The sequence below is a fragment of the Delphinapterus leucas genome, chromosome X, assembly GCF_059928025.1.
Source record: "Delphinapterus leucas isolate spDelLeu-1000000601 "Yukka" chromosome X, BTC_Dleu_Yukka2, whole genome shotgun sequence".
In the NCBI taxonomy this organism is placed as follows: domain Eukaryota; kingdom Metazoa; phylum Chordata; class Mammalia; order Artiodactyla; family Monodontidae; genus Delphinapterus; species Delphinapterus leucas.
In genome coordinates, this window is record NC_143150.1 from 31,001,285 (window position 1) to 31,023,717 (window position 22,433).

General features: G+C 37.0%; 1 protein-coding gene across 2 annotated transcripts in view; it reads right to left on the reverse strand.

Annotated features, from left to right (window-relative positions):
* WDR44 (WD repeat domain 44) overlaps positions 1-22,433 on the reverse strand; it is an 81,017-nt gene that overhangs the window by 3,134 nt on the left and 55,450 nt on the right. The window contains exons 13-19 of one of the 2 annotated variants that reach the window (XM_022562946.3): positions 18,435-18,548; positions 9,831-9,953; positions 7,034-7,225; positions 6,727-6,828; positions 6,395-6,510; positions 5,410-5,537; positions 1,147-1,281 (exon numbers count right to left, since the gene is read on the reverse strand). In XM_022562946.3, coding sequence (XP_022418654.1) covers positions 1,147-1,281; positions 5,410-5,537; positions 6,395-6,510; positions 6,727-6,828; positions 7,034-7,225; positions 9,831-9,953; positions 18,435-18,548 — 910 coding nt within the window. Of the gene's footprint in view, positions 1-1,146; positions 1,282-5,409; positions 5,538-6,394; positions 6,511-6,674; positions 6,829-7,033; positions 7,226-9,830; positions 9,954-18,434; positions 18,549-22,433 lie in introns of those variants that run through there. The other variant, XM_089904149.1, reaches the window with a different exon arrangement.

Below are 22,433 nucleotides of genomic sequence, written 5' to 3' on the forward strand. Positions count from 1 at the left end.
ACGCTCCCAATGCAGAGGGTCTGGGTTCGATCCCTGGTCAGGGAACTAGATCCCACATGCCACAACTAAGGAGCCTGCCTGCCACAAGTAAGACTCAGCGCAACCAAATGAATAAATAAATAAATAAATATTTAAATTAAAAAAAAAGAAAGAAAGAAGTGCTAGACTGAAGTTCATCTTTGCTACCAAAATTTTTCTTCACAGACAGAAGAAATAGTGTATTTAGTACAGTGTATAGTGCAAATAATGCCACAAGGGAAATTACTTGATATTAAATGAGAAAAATGCTTGAGAACTTTTTAGTATTCCAATACTTTTAGAAGCACTCTTACTACATTGTATCTATTGTTGTGACTTTATAACTCTCTACAAGGCCTGGGTATAGTCTCCAAAGTGAGAAAACACATTTAATAAAATATTCTGCAATAGATTTTAACAATACAAACTTGTTTTCATTAACAACTGGTCCAAGTTTCCATGGTTTTACCTTACTCTTAAGAATTAACAGGGACCATTTTTATATAATTGGCACTCAATACTACTTGATGGTTTCTTTTTACTTCCTAATCTGAGCATTTTATATAATTGAAAGTACTATTCCTTCTCAAAGTATTTGCTACAAAGGGCAAGAATTACTGGCTTGTAAATAGCTATCTATGAGAAGCTGTAAATTTGTGGCAATTAGAAAAGAACACTGCTTTCATTTTGGTTTAATTCACTTATTCAGTAAATGTTTATTAAGCACCTACTATATGCAGGCAAGCACTGTGCTAGGCACTGGCCCTACAACAATAAATAAAACACATAAAATCTTTGCCCTCACAGAGATTATAGTGCAGCAGAGACAGATAATTTATCTTGTATGTATTTATGTCTGGTTTGCATTTCTCTAAAGAGAATAGTTGTCCATAAAAAAAATTACCAACTTTCAAAAGTTTCACTTTTAATTCCCAGGTGAATTTAAAAGAAGTAAAACTTGCAAGAACTATATTACCAAAATGTTCAGAAATGAACATCTGACAACCATTATGTTGCATAAAGGAAATATTCTTCATACTCATGAAGACCTCATAATACCCACAGGTCAATGAGGCTACTAAAGGCTGACTAGAGAAAACGAAGGACAAATAAAATACGAATACCTACCAGAGGGCATGTTATCCAAAACTTCAGCATCTTCACCTTTATCATTCCCTTCTGATTTTTCAGACTGCACATCCAAAGACAACATCAAACTTGGGTTTGGAGCAAAGATGGCTGATGTAACAACTGCATTATGGGCTGGGGAAAAAAAATTTACTTTAAGACAACTAATAAACTTGATTCTAAACATCAAGACAAAAAGCATAATATTTCAAAAAACATAATAGTGTAGTTATATGCAAGTACCTTTAAAAACTAACATATAAGTAACTAAGAACTATTTAAAACCCAAAATATTTTCTTAAAAGAAACCAAATCCATCATAGTAGGGGACTTTTAACACCCCACTTTCACCAGTAGACAAATCATCCAAAATGAAAATAAATAAGGAAACACAAGCTTTAAATGATACATTAAACAAGATGGACTTCACTGATATTTATAGGACATTCCATCCAAACACAACAGAATTCACTTTCTTAACTGCTCATGGAACATTTTCCAGGACAGACCATATCTTGGGTCACAAATCAAACCTTGGTAAATTTAAGAAAATTGAAATCGTATCAAGTATCTTTTCTGACCACAACGCTATGAGACTAGATATCGATTACAGGAAAAAATCTGTAAAAAATACAAACCCATGGAAGCTAAACAATACACTACTAAATAACCAAGAGGTCACAGAAGAAACCAAAGAGGAAATCAAAAAATAACTACAAACAAATGACAATGAAAACACGATGACCCAAAACCTATAGGATGTGGCAAAAGGAGTTCTAAGAGGGAAGTTTATAGCAATACAATACTACCAAAAGAAACAAGAAATATCTCAAATAAACAATCTAAAGCAATTAGAGAAAGAAGAACAAAAAACTCCCAAAGTTAGCAGAAGGAAAGAAATCATAAAGACCAGAGCAGAAATAAATGAAAAAGAACTGAAGAAAACAACAGCAAAGATCAATAAAACTAAACCCTGGTTCTCTGAGAAGACAAACAAAACTGATAAACCCTTAGCCAAACTCATCAAGAAAGAAAAGGAGAAGACTCAAATCAACAGAATTAGAAATGAAAAAGGAGAAGTAACAACTGACACTGCAGAAATACAAAGGATCATGAGAGATTACTACAAGCAACTCTATGCCAATAAAATGGACAACCTGGAAGAAATGGACAAATTCTTAGAAAAGCACAACCTTCCGAGACTGAACCAGGAAGAAACAGAAAATATAAACAGACCAATCACAAGCACTGAAATTGAGACCAGGACCAGATGGCTTCACAGGCGAATTCTATCAAACATTTAAAGAAGAGCTAACACATAACGTTCTCAAACTCTTCCAAAATATAGCAGAGGGAGGAACACTCTCAAACTCATTCTACAAGGCCACCATCACCCTAATACAAAAACCAGACAAAGATGACACAAAGAAAGAAAACTACAGGCCAATATCACTCACGAACATAGATGCAAAAATCCTCAACATACTAGCAAACAGAATCCAATAGTACATTAAAAGGATCATATACCATGATCAAGTGGGGTTTATCCCAGGAATGCAAGGATTCTTCAATATACACAAATCAATCAATGTGATACACCATATTAACTGAAGGAGAAAAACCATATGATCATCTCAATAGATGCAGAAAATATCTTTCGACAAAATTCAACACCCACTTATGATAAAAACCCTACAGAAAGTAGGCATAGAGGGAACTTACCTCAACATAATAAAGGCCATATGTGACAAACCCACAGGCAACATCGTTCTCAATGGTGAAAAACTGAAACCATTTACTCTAAGATCAGGAACAAGACAAGGTTGTCCACTCTCACCACTATTATTCAACATAGTTTTGGAAGTTTTAGCCATGGCAATCAGAGAAGAAAAAGAAATAAAAGTAATCCAAATTGGAAAAGAAGAAGTAAAGCTGTCACTGTCTGCAGGTGACATAATACTATACATAGAGAACCCTAAAGACTCTACCAGAAAACTACTAGAGCTAATCAATGAATTTGGTAAAGTAGCAGGATACAAAATTAATGCACAGAAATCTCTTGCCGCCCTATACACTAATGATGAGAAATCCAAAAGAGAAATTAAGGAAACACTCCCATTTACCACTGCAACAAAAAGAATAAAATACCTAGGAATAAACCTACCTAAGGAGACAAAAGACCTGTATGCAGAAAACTATAAGACACTGATGAAAGAAATTAAAGATGATACAAAACAGATGGAGAGATATACCATGTTCTTGGTTGGAAGAATCGACATTGTGAAAATGACTCTACTACCCAAAGCAATCTACAGATTCAGTGAATTCCTATCGAACCACCAGTGGCATTTTTCACAGAACTAGAACAAAAAATGTCACAATTTGTATGGAAACACAAAAGACCCCGAGCAGCCAAAGCAATCTTGAGAAAGAAAACGGAGCTGGAGGAATCAGGTTCCTGGACTTCAGACTATACTACAAAACTACAGTCATCAAGACAGTATGGTACTGGCACAAAAACAGAAATATAGATCAATGGAACAGGATAGAAAGCCTAGAGATAAACCCATGCACATATGGTCACCTTACTTTTGATAAAGGAGGCACAAATATACAATGGAGAAAAGACAGCCCTTCAATAAGTGGTGCTGGGAAAACTGGACAGCTACATGTAAAAGAAGGAAATTAGAACACTCCCTAATACCATACACAAAAATAACTCAAAATGGATTAAAGACCTAAATATAAGGCCAGAAACTATCAAACTCTTAGAGGAAAACATAGGCAGAACACTTTATGACATAAATCACAGCAAGATCCTTTTTGACCCACCTCCTAGAGAAATGGAAATAAAACCAAAAATAAACAAATGGGACCTAATGAAGCTTCAAAGATTTTGCACAGCAAAGGAAACCATAAACAAGACAAAAAGACAACCCTCAGAATGGGAGAAAATATTTGCAAATGAAGCAACTGACAAAGGACTATTCTCCAAAATTCACAAGCAGCTCATGTAGCTCAATATCAAAAAAACAAACAACCCAATCCAAAAATGGGCAGAAGACCTAAATAGGCATTTCTCCAAAGAAAATATACAGATTGCCAACAAACACATGAAAGGATGCTCAACATCACTAATCATTAGAGAAATGCAAATCCAAACTACAATGATGTATCACCTCACACCAGTCAGAATGGCCATCATCAAAAAGTCTACAAACAATAAATGCTGGAGAGTGTGCGAAGAAAAGGGAACCCTCTTTCACTGTTGATGGGAATGTAAATTGATACAGCTACTATGGAGAACAGTATGGAGGTTCCTTAAAAAACTAAAAATAGAACTACCATATGACCCAGCAATCCCACTACTGGGCATATACCCCGAGAAAACCATAATTCAAAAAGTGTCATGGACCACAATGTTCATTGCAGCTCTATTTACAATAGCCAGGACATGGAAGCAACCTAAGTGTCCATCGACAGATGAATGGATAAAGAAGATGTGGCACGTATATACAATGGAATATTACTCAGCCATAGAAAGGAATGAAATTGAGTTATTTGTGGTGAGGTGGATGGACCCAGAGTCTGTCATACAGAGTGAATAAGTCAGAAAGAGAAAAACAAATACCGTATGCTAACATATATATATGGAATCTAAAAATTAAAAAAAAAAAGGTTCTGAAGAGCCTAGGGGAAGGACAGGAATCAAGATGCAGACGTAGAGAATGGGCTTGAGGACACGGAGAGGGAGAAGGGTAATCTGGGACGAAGTGAGAGAGTGGCATGGACATATATACTCTACCAAATGTAAAACAGATAGCTAGTTGGAAGCAGCCGCATAGCACAGGGAGATCAGCTCGGTGCTCTGTGACCACCTAGAGGGGTGGGATAGGGAGGGTGGGAGGGAGACGCAAGAGGGAGGAGATATGGGGATGTATGTATATGTATAGCTGATTCACTTTGTTACAAAGCAGAAAGTAACACACCATTGTAAAGCAATTATACTCCAATAAAGATGTTAAAAAAAAAAAAACCCACCAAAACCACATACAAGTTCTGAGATTCCATGACTTCTCAAATTTTAGACAAGTATACGTTCTTCCTCGGTACAGAAAAATCAAACAAAGCCAATACAATGCGAAAGCAGTTAAAACTGCCAAACTATCTCTCTGAAATAAAGCCTATACAAATTTACTTATAATACATCTCCATTTTAACTTTATTCACTTATAAGACACATAAAACTATGCATTTACTTACCTTTAATACCTTCCCAAAAGTCATTACGATCTCTCCTCACTGAAGTAAACTTGCTTAAGTCATGGTAAGTACTCCAGATATAAACATACTTATCTTCTGAGCCACTAACGAGGTAACTAAAATCATGGCTACATTTAGGGAAGAAAGAAAAAAAAATCAAAGTTGTGGGTTTTTTTAGGTTTCCCTCTATCAGAGCTTCCTAGTTTGAAACACCTAAGAAAACAGCCAAGAGAACTTGTTGAAATACAGACTCCTAGTCTCACTCCAGAGGTCCTGAACGTGTAGGTTTGACATGGGTGGCCAGTGGCATTAGTATTTTCATCGAAGCTCTAGGTAACTGCTGCTGGGTTAACCCACACTGGGATGAGTGCCTACTTAAGAGATAAAAGAGAGAAGCAGAATGCTTTACCAATTAAATTACTGGGTAATTCAAGAAGAAAGGAGAACTGGTAAGAAAAGAGCTGAAATAAGGAGGGCTATAAAGGAAGAAAAGGTAGGTATTTCAGGAGAGCCTGCAGATCCCAAACTAACAGTTCAAATAATAATGATATGCAAAGGTGTAAGTACAGGACACTGTACTTTAGGGTCTCGAAATGCTTTATTAGCTTCTGTACCTAAAAGGATCAAGACCATGGGTGGGGTGGGCGGTGGTGGGATAAATCTCCTCTTAGAAAGCATACATGAAAGTACAAAAGCACAAATTCTGGAGCTGGGTCTTCTAATCCTGGTTCTGCAACTACCAGTGTGACTTTAGGCAAATTACTTAATTTTCTGGGTGTTGGTTTCTTCATCCTCAGAGCAAGGGCAATTTGAACTCTACCAAACAGCTGGATAATGTAAGTAGGACTGATAATATGAGATACCAGTTGTAAAACTGCAAAGTAACTAACAGCACCATATAAACATAAGCCATAGATCAATGGAAAAATGGGAGTAGGGGAGAAATGTTCTGATCCCTTTTGGGAATTCCTCATTGTCAATTTACCTGAAACTTGCTTTGATCTGGCTGCTGCTGTTGACATAACCCTTATACTTCATGGACAGTGACAAATCTCTAAGATCATATAGTCTGATTCTGGAGTCATTTGAAGTTACCAGTATCTAAAAACAAATCAAAGGAAAAGTTAAAAATACCATCTTTTAATCTGTGCTAAGGTACAACCAAAAAAGGGTGTTAGACACATACAGAATATATCTCAAAACTAGAAAAAGCAATATTCCATAGGAAAGGAAATATATTCTTAGCTAAGATATGAAGAACTTACTTTCAGGAGTCTATATATAGTGTGGAGACAGATGGTTTTGAATACCTAGTACCTTATTTTCTCCAGGTAAAGGTTCAATGCCAGTAATTTTTCTTCCAACCTTGTTGCGCCCTCTGGTAGATCGGACATGTATCTGTGTGTGGTACTTCAAATGCTAAAAAAAAAAAATCACAATTTAAAAAGATCAGAATTAGAAAGAAACTCAAAGATCATCTGAGCCAACTCACAGACAAACATGGTATTATTTGTCCCAACTACAGATAAGGCAGTTAAAACCCAGACAGGATACACCAACTTATTCCAAACCACAAAAGTATCTAAGTATTCAAGTATGTAATTTATACAAGACAGTCATTTACCTCTGTATCATAGAAAATACACCTGCCATCATATGTCCCAATCACTGCATATTTGCCATTCTGACAGAAATTTGCAGCTGTGATCAATTTTGTTTGACCATCTACTTCATTCCACAAAGCCACTTTTTTGTCAGGTATGTTCCAAAGGCGGAGCTTTCCATCCAATGACCCACTTAGAAAATACCTGTCATCCTAAAAATGTGATGAAAGAGGAAGCTTTCATTTTATCACATGAAGAAAAACTCATTAGCAAATCAATACATTAAGTCTATTAGAAATAATGTTAAAATATATAGATTTCATTTTAAAAGTATTAAAGTAAGCATTATTTCAGTCACTAAAAATAACAACAATTAGAAACCTCAGTATTCATTTTGGAGAAATGACATTCTAATCACTTTATCATATCCTTAAACTGCTTTTCCCAAGGTATAGATGTTAATAGATAATGTGTTTGAGTATACATTGTATAGAAGGGTTCTGTGGTCAAATAAGTTTGAGAAATTCTGGGTTACAGAAAGTTAAACAGGATTCTCAGTTAACACGCACTCTGAATCTTTAACGGGCGACTTTTTTGGGGGTCAGGTAGGGACATCTAGCAGGGCTAGCAATTCAAGGAACATGCTTTGGGAAACACTATCCTAAAATGGTACATTTGCCCATACCTTCCTTGGGATACATGTAACAGATGGATAAAAGAGTAACTAATGCCAGTTAGCCCACAGAACCAGTCAATTTTTGGAACTCTGATACCCTGTCAGCAGAGAATTGCTTCACTATTTAAATTCTCAATCTCAAACCAGGGGTTCTCAGCTGGGGGCAACCTGGCCCCACAGGAGACATCTAGCAATGTCTGGAGACAGTTTGGAAGTGTCACAATTTAGAGGGTGGGGCGCTACTGACATCTAGTGGGTAGAGGCCAGGAATGCTGCTAAACAGCCTACAATGCACAGGACAGCCTTTCCTCTCTCTACGAAAAAGAATTATCCAACACCAAGTGCCATTAGTGCCAAGGTTTAGAAACCCTGTTCTAAACTAAACCAAGCCTACCATGAAGCTGCTCTAATTTTTGGTAACATAAGAATTAAAAAGAAAATAAAATAATTGGGATGCCAAAACAAGAAACAGATTTTCTTCTCCATTCAAGATTATTATTCTTACCCACTTCTCAAGCCCGTCAAGGATAACCTTCATAGAATAGGCATTTTTATGGCTATGGTACAGTAGGCTCAACTCAATGTCTACCAGCAGAAGTGCTGAACAAATAAAAATACTTCATCTTGGTCTTACAATTCAGAATTTTATTTACATACATATATACACGTGAGTACATGTGTGTGTATCTCCATTTTGCTATTTCTTTTATGACTCTGCTTCGTTTCTTCTAGGTAACATTATTTGATAGAGTCATATTTCCCAGGAAAATGTCAACACCACCCCACTCTTCCCTAGCCCCTCTCATAAATTCTCCAGGTCAGTAGAATTTTTAGAAATAAGGCTTTTCAGTTTCCAAAATAAAACCAAATAAAAGTATAGGAAAATTATTGACTAAACAGAAACCTTAATAATAAAGTACTACATAGATAACTATTACCACCTAATAGCCCTCTCTTTCCATCTTGATACATTATAGTTAAAATAGAGGTGGGGGGATTTTGCTCACAGGTGCTGACAGGGGTAAAATCTACCCTTTTGTTGCACCCTTAGGTGACAGGATGGGGATATTATTTAGAAAGAAGCCTCGAAAGCTTGATGGTCAAAACTGATACAGTATTAACATAGATTAAGCATTTTTAATTTTCAAAAGTTCTTAATAAAATCTTCTCTAAGGGTTCAGAATTATTACTGCCTATGTTATAAGCCTGCCCAGGGAGGGAAATTATATTGAGAGAAAAAAGTCATTCTTCTCTCTTAATTTGGGGAATGAGAGAAAGAAATGTCAATATAATTGAAAGGTTGCATTAAAAAGACAATGGGTACTAAACATAGAGAGATGAGGACATGATTGGAAATGTAATCATACACAAATGTAGTGGAGGGAAAGTCAATGAGGGTCAGCTCAAGCCCTCCACTTATTTCAACCTAGCTAGTGAAGCAGTGCCAACACGTGACATCCCTTGTGCTTACAGCTGCAAAGAACTAAAACTACTCTAGCCTCATGCATTTGGTGGCTCTATCCTATAAGGGCATAAGATAGCTCTGGAGTCCATGATGGTAGATTTTTCTCCTTTAGTTGAAATCATATGAAATTCTTTCTAGAGGAAAGATATTAAAGGATTTTCTACATTGAAAATGAGTATGAAGGGATCTCAAGATTAACAATGTTTTCAGACCTGAAATAGGAATTCAGTCTATCTTGTAATGAATTTTGGTCTTTGCCTCTTTCAACCTTTTCCTCTTTGTCTCTTCCCTTCCTGACACTCCTACAACTATTCCTGCCTATACGCTTCCCTTTCTCATTTATTTACCTGCCGTCTTTTCTTCTTCCACTGTCTCCAACCTCTCTCCTCTTTAATAAGATATTTTATTTCTTTATTTATACCCTGCAGGTCTTATTAAAGATTTGGGATGACTTTTCACTGTCATATTTAGACTATAATATTTCCAGCTCTTCTAATGAAGATTAGTACAATATTTATTTCCTTTCTTATTTTTAAAGCAGAATGAAACACTAAATTAAGTTGCTCTTAACTATGTGGATATTAATAATTTTTTTCCTGTAGTCCAATTACCCTCCAGAGAAACCTGGTTCCCTCACCTTCCTCATAGTATAACAAAAAAACATGTAAATACTTACTCTTGGATGGAAAGCTATGGCAGTGACAAAATCTATATGCTGAAAACAGCAAAGGCATTCTCTTCTGGAAATGTGCCATAACCTGACTGTTTTATCCATTGAAGAAGAAAGCAGAAAGTAGTTCTACGGAGAAATTGACACTGATTATTTTATCACCATATGAAAAAAAACACTTACACCATAAAAGTGAACTTTTAGTTTTAGGTATCTCAAGAGTTTTGTCATTACTATTGTTATATGCAGCATCATAAAGTACAAAGATATCCAATTCACTTGGACAATCCCATTTTTTTCCAAATAGTTAAATACCATATTTCTTTGATTCTAAGACTTTTTCACATTACCTATTCTGAAATGAGGATGAATCTTATGACTTCTGTTGAAAGAAATCTGCCAGATGCCGACAGAGGACTAAGGTGTGCCTTGGTTGTTGGAGCCTGCATGTACTAAAAGTTAGCTATGAATGTAAGGCATCTATTCATTTGATCGTCACTTCAGTTATTTTCACATTGATAACACTGGTGAATTTTAACTCACATGAATTCCCTAATTGTCACTTAAAATGTCTTCAAAAAGATTATCCTATAATGCAACATGGAAATGAAAAGTTATTGTGCACCTGTCACACCTTAGGCAAGCAAATTAGAGAATAGAAATTGTCAAATGTCTCAGAATACAATTTTCAAAGCTAGAAGAGGGTAGTGTAACTGATTTAGGCATTATGATGGCCCATCACCCATAAACCAAACATCTATCTGTCAAAAGCTTCCAGATGGATACATAAGGGGATAGGATTCCCAGGTGCTCGGCCCTACCAGGCGCCGGATGTGCCACTGCGCAGGGGCACGAGACCAGATTTTGTACGTCACTCCCTCTTGCGAGAACACCGGAATCACAACTAAATGCTGAACAATCATCAACAGGAAGGCGCTGGAACTCACCAAAAAAGATACCCCACATCCAAAGACAAAGGAGAAGCCACAATGAGACAGTAGGAGGGGGGCAATCACAATAAAATCAGGGGCTTCCCTGGTGGTGCAGTGGTTGGGAGTCCGCCTGCCGATGCGGGGAATGCGGGTTCATGATCCGGTCCGGGAGGATCCCACTTGCCGTGGAGTGGCTTGATCCGTGAGCCATGGCCGCTGAGCCTGCGCGTCCGGAGCCTGTGCTCCGCAGCGGGGGGGGGGGGTGGGGGGGGGGGCGCAGCAGTGAGAGGCCCGCGAACCGCAAAACAAACAAACAAACAAAAAACCAAAAAAAACCCCAATAAAATCAAATCCCATAACTGCTGGGTAGGTGACTCACAAACTGGAGAACTCTTATACCACAGAAGTCCACCCACTGGAGTGAAGGTTCTGAGCCCCACGTCAGGCTTCCCAAACTGGGGGTCCAGCAATGGGAGGAGGATTTCGTAGAGAATCAGACTTTGAAAGCTAGCGGGATTTGATTGCAGGACTTTGACAGGACTGGGACAAACAGAGACTCCACTCTTGGAGGGCACACACAAAATACTGTGCACATCAGGACCCAGGGGAAGGAGCAGAGACCCCATAGGAGACTGAACCAGACCTACCTGCTAGTGTTGGAGGGTCACCTGCAAAGGCAGCGGGTGGCTGTGTCTCACCGTGAGGACAAGGACACTGGCAGCAGAAGTTCTGGGAAGTCCTCCTTGGCGTGAGCCCTCCCAGAGTCTGCCATTAGCCCCGCCAAAGACCCCAGTGTTGGGTCGCCTCAGGCCAAACAACCAACAGGGAGGGAACCCAGCCCCACCCATCAGCAGATAAGTCTATTAAAGTTTTACTGAGCTCTGCTCACCAAAGCAACAGCCAGCTCTACCCACCACCAGTCCCTCCCATCAGGAAACTTGCACAAGCTTCTCAGATAACCTAACCCACCAGAGGGCAGACAGCAGAAGCAAGAAGAACTACAATCGTGCAGCCTGTGGAACAAAAAACACATTCACAGAAAGACAAGACGAAAAGGCAGAGGGCTATGAACCAGATGAAGGAACAAGATAAAACCACAGAAAAACAACTAAATGAAGTGGAGATAGGCAACCTTCCAGAAAAAGAATTCAGAATAATGATAGCGAAGATGATCCAGGACCTCAGAAAAAGAATGGAGGCAAAGATCGAGAAGATGCAAGAAATGTTTAAGAAAGACCTAGAAAAACTAAAGAACAAACAAACGAAGATGAACAATACAATAACTGAAATGAAAACTACACTAGAAGGAATCAATAGCAGAATAACTGAGGCAGAAGAACAGATAAGTGACCTGGAAGACAGAATAGTGGAATTCACTGCTGCAGAAAAGAACAAAGAAAAAAGAATGAAAAGAAATGAAGACAGTCTAAGAGACCTCTGGGACAACATTAAACACAACAACATTCGTATTATACGGGTCCCAGAAGGAGAAGAGAGAGAGAAAGGACCCGAGAAAATAAATGAAGAGATTATAGTCGAAAACTTCTCTAACATGGGAAAGGAAATAGCCACCCAAGTCCAGGAAGCACAGAGAGACCCATACAGGATAAACCCAAGGAGAAACACGCCAAGACACATAGTAATCAAACAGGCAAAAATCAAAGACAAAGAAAAATTATTGAAAGCAGCAAGGGAAAAACGACAAACAACATACAAGGGAACTCCCATAAGGTTAACAGCTGATTTTTCCGCAGAAACTCTACAAGCCAGAAGGGGGTGGCATGACATATTTAAAGTGATGAAAGGGAAAAACCTGCAACCAAGATTACTCTACCCGGCAAGGATCTCATTCAGACTCGATGGAGAAATCAAAAGCTTTACAGATAAGCAAAAGCTAAGAGAATTCAGCACCACCAAACCAGCTCTACAACAAATGCTAAAGCAACTTCTCTATGTGGGAAACACAAGAGAAGAAAAGGACCTACAAAAACAAACCCAAAACAATTAAGAAAATGGTAATAGGAACATACACATCGATAATCACCTTAAACGTGAATGGATTAAATGCTCCAACCAAAAGACACAGTCTCGCTGAATGGATACAAAAACAAGACCCATATATATGCTGTCTACAAGAGACCCACTTCAGACCTAGGGACACATACAGACTGAAAGTAAGGGGATGGAAAAAGATATTTCATACAAATGGAAATCAAAAGAAAGCTGGAGTAGCAATACTCACATCAGATAAAATAGACTTTAAAATAAAGAATGTTACAAAAGACAAGGAAAGACACTACATAATGATCAAGGGATCAATCCAAGAAGAAGATATAACAATTATAAAAATACATGGGGCTTCCCTGGTGGTGCAGTGGTTGAGAGTCCGCCTGCCGATGCAGGGGACACGGGTTCGTGCCCTGGTCCGGGAAGATACCACATGCCGCAGAGCGGCTAGGCCCGTGAGCCATGGCCGCTGAGCCTGCACATCCGGAGCCTGTGCTCTGCAACGGGAGAGGCCACAAGAGTGAAAGGCCCGCGTACTGCAAAAAAAAAACAAAAACAAACAAACATGCACCCAACATAGGAGCACCTCAATACATAAGGCAACTGCTAACAGCTATAAAAGAGGAAATCGACAGTAACACAATAATAGTGGGGGACTTTAACACCTCACTTACACCAATGGACAGAGCATCCAAACATTCCATCCAAAACCAGCAGATTACACTTTCTTCTCAAGTGTGAACGGAACATTCTCCAGGATTGATCACATCGCGGGTCACAAATCAAGCCTCACTAAATTTAAGAAAACTGAAATCATACCAAGCATCTTTTCTGACCACCATGATATGAGACTAGAAATCAATTACAGGGAAAAAAGCGTAATAAAGACAAACACATGGAGGCTAAACAACACGTTACTAAATAACCAAGAGATCACTGAAGAAATCAAAGAGGAAATAAAAAAATACCTAGAGACAAATGACAATGAAAACACAACGATCCAAAACCTATGGGATGCAGCAAAAGCAATTCTAAGAGGGAAGTTTATAGCAATATAATCCTACCTCAAGAAACAACAAACATCTCAAATAAACAACCTAACCTTACACCTAAACGAACTAGAGAAAGAAGAACAAACAAAACCCAAAGTTAGTAGAAGGAAAGAAATCATAAAGATCAGAGAAGAGATAGATGAAATAGAAATGAAGAAAACAATAGGAAAGATCAATAAAATGAAAAGCTGGTTCTTTGAGAAGATAAAAAAAATTGATAAACCATTAGCCAGATTCATCAAGAAAAAGAGGGAGAGGACTCAAATCATTAAAATTAGAAATGAAAAAGGAGAAGTTACAACAGACACCGCAGAAATACAAAGCATCCTAAGAGACTACTACAAGCAACTCTGTGCCAATAAAATGGACAACCTGGAAGAAATGGACAAATTCTTAGAAAGGTATAACCTTCCAAGATTGAACCAGGAAGAAATAGAAAATATGAACAGACCAATCACAAGTAATGAAATTGAAACTGTGACTAAAACTCTTCCAACAAACAAAAGTCCAGGACCAGATGGCTTCACAGGTGAATTCTATCAAACATTTAGAGAAGAGCTAACAGCCATTCTTCTCAAACTCTTCCAAAAAGTTGCAGAGGAAGGAACACTCCCAAACTCATTCTATGAGGCCACCATCACCCTGATAACAAAACCAGACAAAGATACTACAAAAAAAGAAAATTACAAACCAATATCACTGATGAATATAGATGCAAAAATCCTCAACAAAATACTAGCAAACAGAATCCAACAACACATTAAAAGGATCATATACCACGACCAAGTGGGATTTATCCCAGGGATGGAAGGATTCTTCAATATACGCAAACCAATCAATGTGATACACCATATTAACAAATTGAAGAATAAAAACCATATGATCATCTCAACAGATGCAGAAAAAGCTTTTGACAAAATTCAACACCATTTATGATAAAAACTCTCCAGAAAGTGGGCATAGAGGGAACCTACCTCAACATAATAAAGGCCATATACGATAAACCCACAGCAAACATCATTCTCAATGGTGAAAAACTGAAACCATTTCCTCTAAGATCGGGAACAAGACAAGGATGTCCACTCTCACCACTATTATTCAACATAGTTTTGGAAGTCCTAGCCGTGGCAATCAGAGAAGAAAAAGAAATAAAAGGAATACAAATTGGAAAAGAAGAAGTAAAACTGTCACCGTTTGCAGATGACATGATACTATACATAGAGAATCCTAAAGATGCCACCAGAAAACTACTAGAGCTAATCAATGAATTTGGTAAAGTAGCAGGATACAAAATTAAGGCACAGAAATCTCTGGCATTCCTATACACTAATGATGAAAAATCTAAAAGAGAAATTAAGGAAATACTCCCATTTACCATTGCAACAAAAAGAATAAAATACCTAGGAATAAACCTACCTAAGGAGACAAAAGACCTGTATGCAGAAAACTATAAGACACTGATGAAAGAAATTAAAGATGTTACCAACAGATGGAGAGATATACCATGTTCTTGGATTGGAAGAAGCAATATTGTGAAAATGACTATACTACCCAAAGCAATCTACAGATTCAGTGCAATCTCTAACAAATTACCAATGGCATTTTTCACAGAAGTAGGAAAAAAAATTTTCACCATTTGTGTGGAAACACAAAAGACCCCAAATAGCCAAAGCAATCTTGAGAAAGAAAACGGAGCTGGAGGAATCAGGCTCCCTGACTTCAGACTATACTACAAAGCTACAGTCATCAAGACAGTATGGTACTGGCACAAAAAAAGAAATATGGATCAATGAAACAGGATAGAAAGCCCAGAGAGAAACCCATGCACATATGGTTACCTTATCTTGGATAAAGGATGCAAGAATACACAGTGGAGAAAAGAAAGCCTCTTCAATAAGTGGTGCTGGGAAAACTGGACATCTACATGTAAAAGAATGAAATTAGAACACTCCCTAACACCATACAAAAAAATAAACTCAAAATGGATTAAAGACCTAAATGTAAGGCCAGACACTATAAAACTCTTAGAGGAAAACATAGGAAGAACACTCTTTGACATAAATCACAGAAAGATCTTTTTTGATCCACCTCCTAGAGAAATGAAAATTAAAACAAAACTAAAGAAATGGAACCTAATGAAACTTAAAAGATTTTGCACAACAAAGGAAAGTACAAGCAAGACGAAAAGACAACCCTCAGAATGGGAGAAAATATTTGCAAACGAGTCAACAAAGGATTAATCTCCAAAATATATAAACAGCTCATGCGGCTCAATATTAAAAAAGCAAACAACCCAATCCAAAAATAAATACTTATTAAATAAATGAAATTAAATAGCGTTCTTGAACCAAGCATGATCTTACAAGTCAAAAAAATTAGATTCAGATCTAAGTTTTACCCATAACTAGTTTTGTGATCTTGGATGGGTCAGAGGCCCAGTCTTCTAATCCACAGTATGGAATATCAACTACCTCACAGCATTGTTATTTTCAGTATTAACAAGGTAATTCCTATTACGTGGCACAAAATAAGTCTTCAACAAACAGAAAACCCACTATAAACATCAACTGTGCTAGATACTCAAGAGAAACAACAGTGAAGTAAGAGCTGATCCCTACTCTTGAGGGGCTTAGAATCTTGTTGCCAATAAGATGTAGAAATGTACATAGATAAACAGTTAAGTAAAAAAGAAAGTTTAAGAAAAGAGCACAGAGACAGATGAAGGCATTAAGAACAAAAACTGAGGTTTCCTGGAGAAGAAATTCTGCCTTAAGACTCCAGCATGAATGTACAACAAGGTGACTAGAGTTAACAACGCTGTATTATATACTTGCAAGTTGCTAAGAGAGTAGATCTTAAATGTTCTCACCACACAAAAAAGGTAACTATTTATGGTGATGAATGTGTTAATTACCCTTATTGTAGTAATCATTTCCCAATATGTAAGTATATCAAATCATCACTGTGTACACCTTAAACTTACATAATGTTTTAATTACATCTCGATAAAGCTGGGAAAAAAACCCAAAAAAACTTCAGCGTGACTCCAGCTGAGTTTTCAATGCCTGCCCTACAAATTTCAAATTTGCCTGCCCCCACAACTGTGTGAGCCAATTCCTTAAAATAAACCTCCTATGTATGTATTTCCTCTTGGTTCTGTTACTCTGGAGAACACTGACTGATACATTCATCAATGGAGGATTAATATCTTCAGTTGGTGTTACATTTTACAAAAAATATTGGTTTGCTTTAAGAAAGTAAAATGAGTGCAGGGTTCCCAATAAGGTGCTTTGTACTTTTTATTCTAGATGAATACGATTATCAGATTAAGGACACTTTAAAGTTCCATCTTCCAACAACTCAGATTTCACACAGGGTGGGGAGAGAGTACAAAGATACAGCTGTGGCTCAATTTAAAACCAGACTACCAGGTGAGGCCCAAGCTTGTTCCAGGAGGTTAGAGAAAAACGTTATGAAATGCATCCATAACATCTAAACAAATATGATACGAGCATAATTCAAAAATGGAGTGATTCAAAGCTGGAGCTCAGGGAAAGGCTGACTTGCCAATATATACCAGTGATATCTTTGTGACATAGTTAAAATATATGGGCGTCACTGGTATCCTTGCTAGTATTTTGTTAACTCAGATGACTTTTCCCAATTTAAAGCTTTTAAATATCACTTTCCCCCACAAATTCTTAATATATTTTAGATTTTGATTACTGACAAATTTTAATACAAAGAAAGTATAAGGAATCATGCAAAAATTCCAAAAACTGCTTCATGCTTCAAACACCTTAAATAAAATTTAAAATATCTCTTAAAAATTTTGCAAACTTCTCAGATATTTGATCGGTGGCAAAATAGCCCCTCTACTTCTAAAATTTTGCTCTAAGGAAAAAAAAAATTACAAAATGAAGACTTACCACTGATCTGCAGAATATAATTATTAAACCTAAATTAATAATTTCATGAATGTAGCAGATTATCCCCAAAACAGTCTTGATTAGATAGGTCAGACTTCACCTTTGTAGCTGAAGTCATATCCATTTTGCTGAGGATAGTTACTTTGCAAAACTATTTTATAAAAGAAGCAAATACAAGTATATAGACAGATCCAGATAGAAGCTGTTAAGTAACATAAACATTTTATTAGCCTAATCTGACATTTCTCTTTTTTAACTCTGATTAATTTGTAACTCCCACAAAGTATATACAAACATTCCAACACCTGACTGTGACAATCATACAAATAAAACATTTGCTTTTATCCTAAAATAGTTACATAGAATACAAAATTCAAATAAGAATTTCTTACTTTAGGACTTTATGATGGCGCAGTGGTTAAGAATCCACCTGCCAATGCAGGGGACATGTGTTTGATCCCTGGTCCGGGAAGATCCCACATGCCGCGGAGCAACTAAGCCTGTGTGCCACAACTACTAAGCCCACATGCTGCAACTACTGAAGCCTGTGCGCCTAGAGCCTGTGCTCTGCAACAAGAGAGGCCCATGCACCGCAACAAAGAGTAGCCCCTGCTCGCCGCAACTAGAGAAAGCCCGTGCACAGAAACGAAGACCCAACACAGCCAAAAAAAAAAAAAAAGGATTTCTTACTTTAGACCATGAAAGATCAAGGAGATCAGCAGTATGTCCTTTATATTTGCAAAACGGCCGTTGTCGAAATGGTGCATTTTTATCATCTGGGTCTTCATCAGCTCCACTGCATACCTATTTAGACATGAAAACAAATGTTAAAACTAGAAAAACAAAAGCTTCATACTCTTCCCACCCCATTTATTCTCTCATTTTATATGATGCCTGATTGAAATCTTGATCTACTAAAAGCTGACTCCCCTTTATGCTGAATCTACTACTTATTACTTCCTCACCTCCTTGTCCTAATAAACCAGGATCATCCCTGAAGACATCATGCTATCACAATCTTTCCCTCCCTAACAGAGCCCCCACTTTGTCCTTTTTTGAGCATATTTTCAAAATACTTAAATAATGTATTTTTGATTATAAAGTAATATACATGCTCAGTATAGACAATTCAGAAAACAAAGAAAGTAGAAAAACTAAAATTAAAACCACCTATAATCTGCTAAAATTTTGGCCACCTTCAATCTTTCATTTTTTAAAAACATAATTGAAATCACATTGTACACATGATTCAGTATCTTCCTTTTTATTTTACATGAGCACTTTCTGTATTTCACTCTTTGGAAACATTTACTAGCTGCATATGGATGCACCATAATTTAATCATTTCCAATTTGTTGGTAATTTCGACATTTCCAATTTTTTGCTAAATAGCAATTCAACAAACATCCTGGAGCATGAACCTTTATCCCTATTTTATTATTTGTTTATCCTACTAGAAGGGTCAAAGGCTTAAACCATAGACTTTTATAGTATCTTCTGTTGTTTGTCTTAATAAAATCAGGTAAATTTATTACAGAAAATTTTAGAAATACAGGGAAGTATAAAGAATCAAATAAAAAAATGAGCTAAAACCCTACCAGCTAGTGATAACTACTAGTTATAATTTAGTGTATTTCTTTAAAATTTAAAAATCTATATTTATAGATATTTTTAGTCAAGATTAGGATAATATTATATCTATTTTTTATTCTGCTATTTTCACTTTACAATTTATTTAGAATATTTTAAATGTCATCAAGTCGTCTTTGAAAAGAATTTAAGGACTGCATAGTATTATACTGTATGGATTATACCATAGTTTTTATTTTTCAACTATTAAAAATTCAGGGCTTCCCTGGTGGCGCAGTGGTTGGGAGTCCGCCTGCCGATGCGGGGGACGTGGGTTCGTGCCCCGGTCCGGGAGGATCCCACATGCCGCGGAGCGGCTGCGCCTGTGGGCCATGGCCGCTGGGTCTGCGCGTCCGGAGCCTGGGCTCCGCAGCGGGAGAGGCCACGGCGGTGGGAGGCCCGCGTACCACAAAAAAAAAAAAAAAAAAAAAAAATTTCAGTTTGTTTAAATTTTAGCTACTGTGAGAACATTAATATGAAAATCCTCTTACATCTTTGGGCATACATGATCATTTCTTTATGATAGATTTTTAAAGGTAGAATTACCAAGTGAAATGTTATATATTTTATCTATATCTCTCTAGATATCTATATGTAGAGAGATATTTATATCTCTATGCAAATATAATGTATATATAAAACTTTATTATGAACATTTCAAATATACACAGAAGTAGACAGTATAATGAAACCCGTGCATCCATCACCTGTTTTAATGATTATCAACATTTTATTCACCTTGTTTTTCAATCCTCCCACTTTTATGTATTTGCTTATTTTTGCTGGAGCAGTTAAAGCAAAATCTAAACATCATTCATTTTATCAGTAAATATTCTATATGTATCTCTAACTAGTAATCTTTTAAATTTAACTACCATTACATTATCATACCTAAAAAAATACCATCTGTATCATCAAATATCAAATCCATATCCAAATATCCAGATTATCTAAAAATGTCATTTAAAGTTGGATTGCTTTGAAAACTTGTAAGCCTTTTGATATTTATTAACACTTACTATATACCAGATATGGTATGCTACTTGAAATACCAAAATAAATATTTCTTATCTGTTTATAATCTATTCTCAGTATTTAAAAGCCAGAATAAAATATGTCAGATTGTCATTCTCTGTTCAAAAACCCTCCATTGGCTTCTTTCTCAGAGCAAAAGCCAAAGTCCTTGCAGTGTCCTACACCTTATGACTGGCCCATCTACACCTCCGTGACTTCATTTTCTTTTTTTCTGTTTTCGTGACTTCATTTTCTACTACTCATCTCCTTGCTCACTGGCTCCAGCTACCCAGGCCTCAGTGCTATTTCCTGAACATACCAGGACTCCTGCCTTATCACAGTTTCACTTGCCTCCACTTGGAATGTTCTTCTCCTCCAGATAGCCAGATGATCCCTCTCTCACCTCCTTCAGATTCTCCTCAAATGACTTCTCAGTGAAGCTTTGCTTGTCCACCATATTTACCTCCTGTCACCCCGCTTTATCTGCTTTATTTTTCTCCATGAAATTTATCACCTTCTAATATATTACAAAATTTACTTGCTTTGTTTCTCTGTCTCCCACCACTAGAATAAGCTTCATAACAATACATTTTTTTTGCTTCTTCTGTTCACTACTATATCCCCAACTCTTAGAACAATGATAAATACACAGTAGACACTCAATAAATATTTGTGGACTAAATAAAGACATAGTGCCAGACCTTCAGATGCCAACTAGCAGAGCATAATGGTTAAGAGCATAAGCTCTAAAGACAGATCAGAGCTGGGTTCTAATTCTCTTGCTGTATCTACCAACTGTGTGAAACTGGTGTTACTCAATATCTCTAAGCATTTTCTTCATCTGTAAAATAGGGTTCTTAATAGTACTGTTAAGAATACTGTTAAGAATAGGGCTGTTGTGAGGTGAAGTAAGACATAAAATGTACTTAGCAAAGTACATGGCACATAGTAAGGGCTCATAAAATGTTAGCTGTTGTTACATAAATTGATATAGTATACAGTAAGTGCTTTTAACAGAACTATGGGCAAAGTACCATGGGAACAGTGAGGGAGCACATGAGTAAATTACTAGGTGAAGCAAGGAATGCTTCAGTGAGGGGACGAGTCTTAAATGAATTTGCCAGGCAAAGGGGAACTGCATATGTATTGTTACGTACAGGGAATCAACAAAGGGTCTGACATTTTTGTTGGAGCATGAACAACCAAGTGGCTCAGAACATAAGGTCTGAGAGAGGGAAGGGTGGGAAATAACAATGAGAGCTGAGGTCAGGCTGATCTCTGAAAGACTGGGTCATCTAAGGAATTTAGACTTAATTCTATAGGAAAAAAGAGAGCCAAAAGGAGTGCTTAAAACAGGAGAGTAACATGATGAGATTTGTTTTACAGGAAAGTAATTCTGCTGGCATAATTTTATCCATAATTCTGTGGACAAAAGACTGGAATCTGGGAGAACAGCTATAGTGGTCCAGGTAAGAGATAAAGGCCTGGATTGTAACAGTGGAAATGAAAGAAATGGCCAGATTCCAAAGACATTTCTGAGATCAAGCGGGCAGGATCTGGTAAATGAGCAGACACTGAAGGGAGAGGAGACAGTGAAAAGTGATCACAGTTTCTAACTCAGGAGATGGTATGGGTGTTAAATAATGAACTGATATCAAGTATGCATACCATCAAAGGAGTGGTTTTCTCAGGAAAATGATACTTAATTCTGTTTTGGGCATATATTATCGGGTTGGCCAGAAGGTTCGTTTGTTTTTTTCCGTAAGATGGCTCTAGTAGCACTTAGTTGTCTTTAACTTCATTTGAAACAATTTTATTAGATTGTATGTGACAGCTGTCATATCAGCGTGCATTTAAAAAAAGACTTATCAAAATTGGTGAATTTTTGTGTAGCCATTTTAATATTGAAGATGGAAGAAAAAAAGCAACGTTTTTGGCATATTATGTTTTATTATTTCAAGAAAGGTAAAAACACAACCGAAATGCAAAAAAGGATTTGTGCAGTGTATGGAGAAGGTGCTGTGACTGATCGAGTGTGTCAAGAGT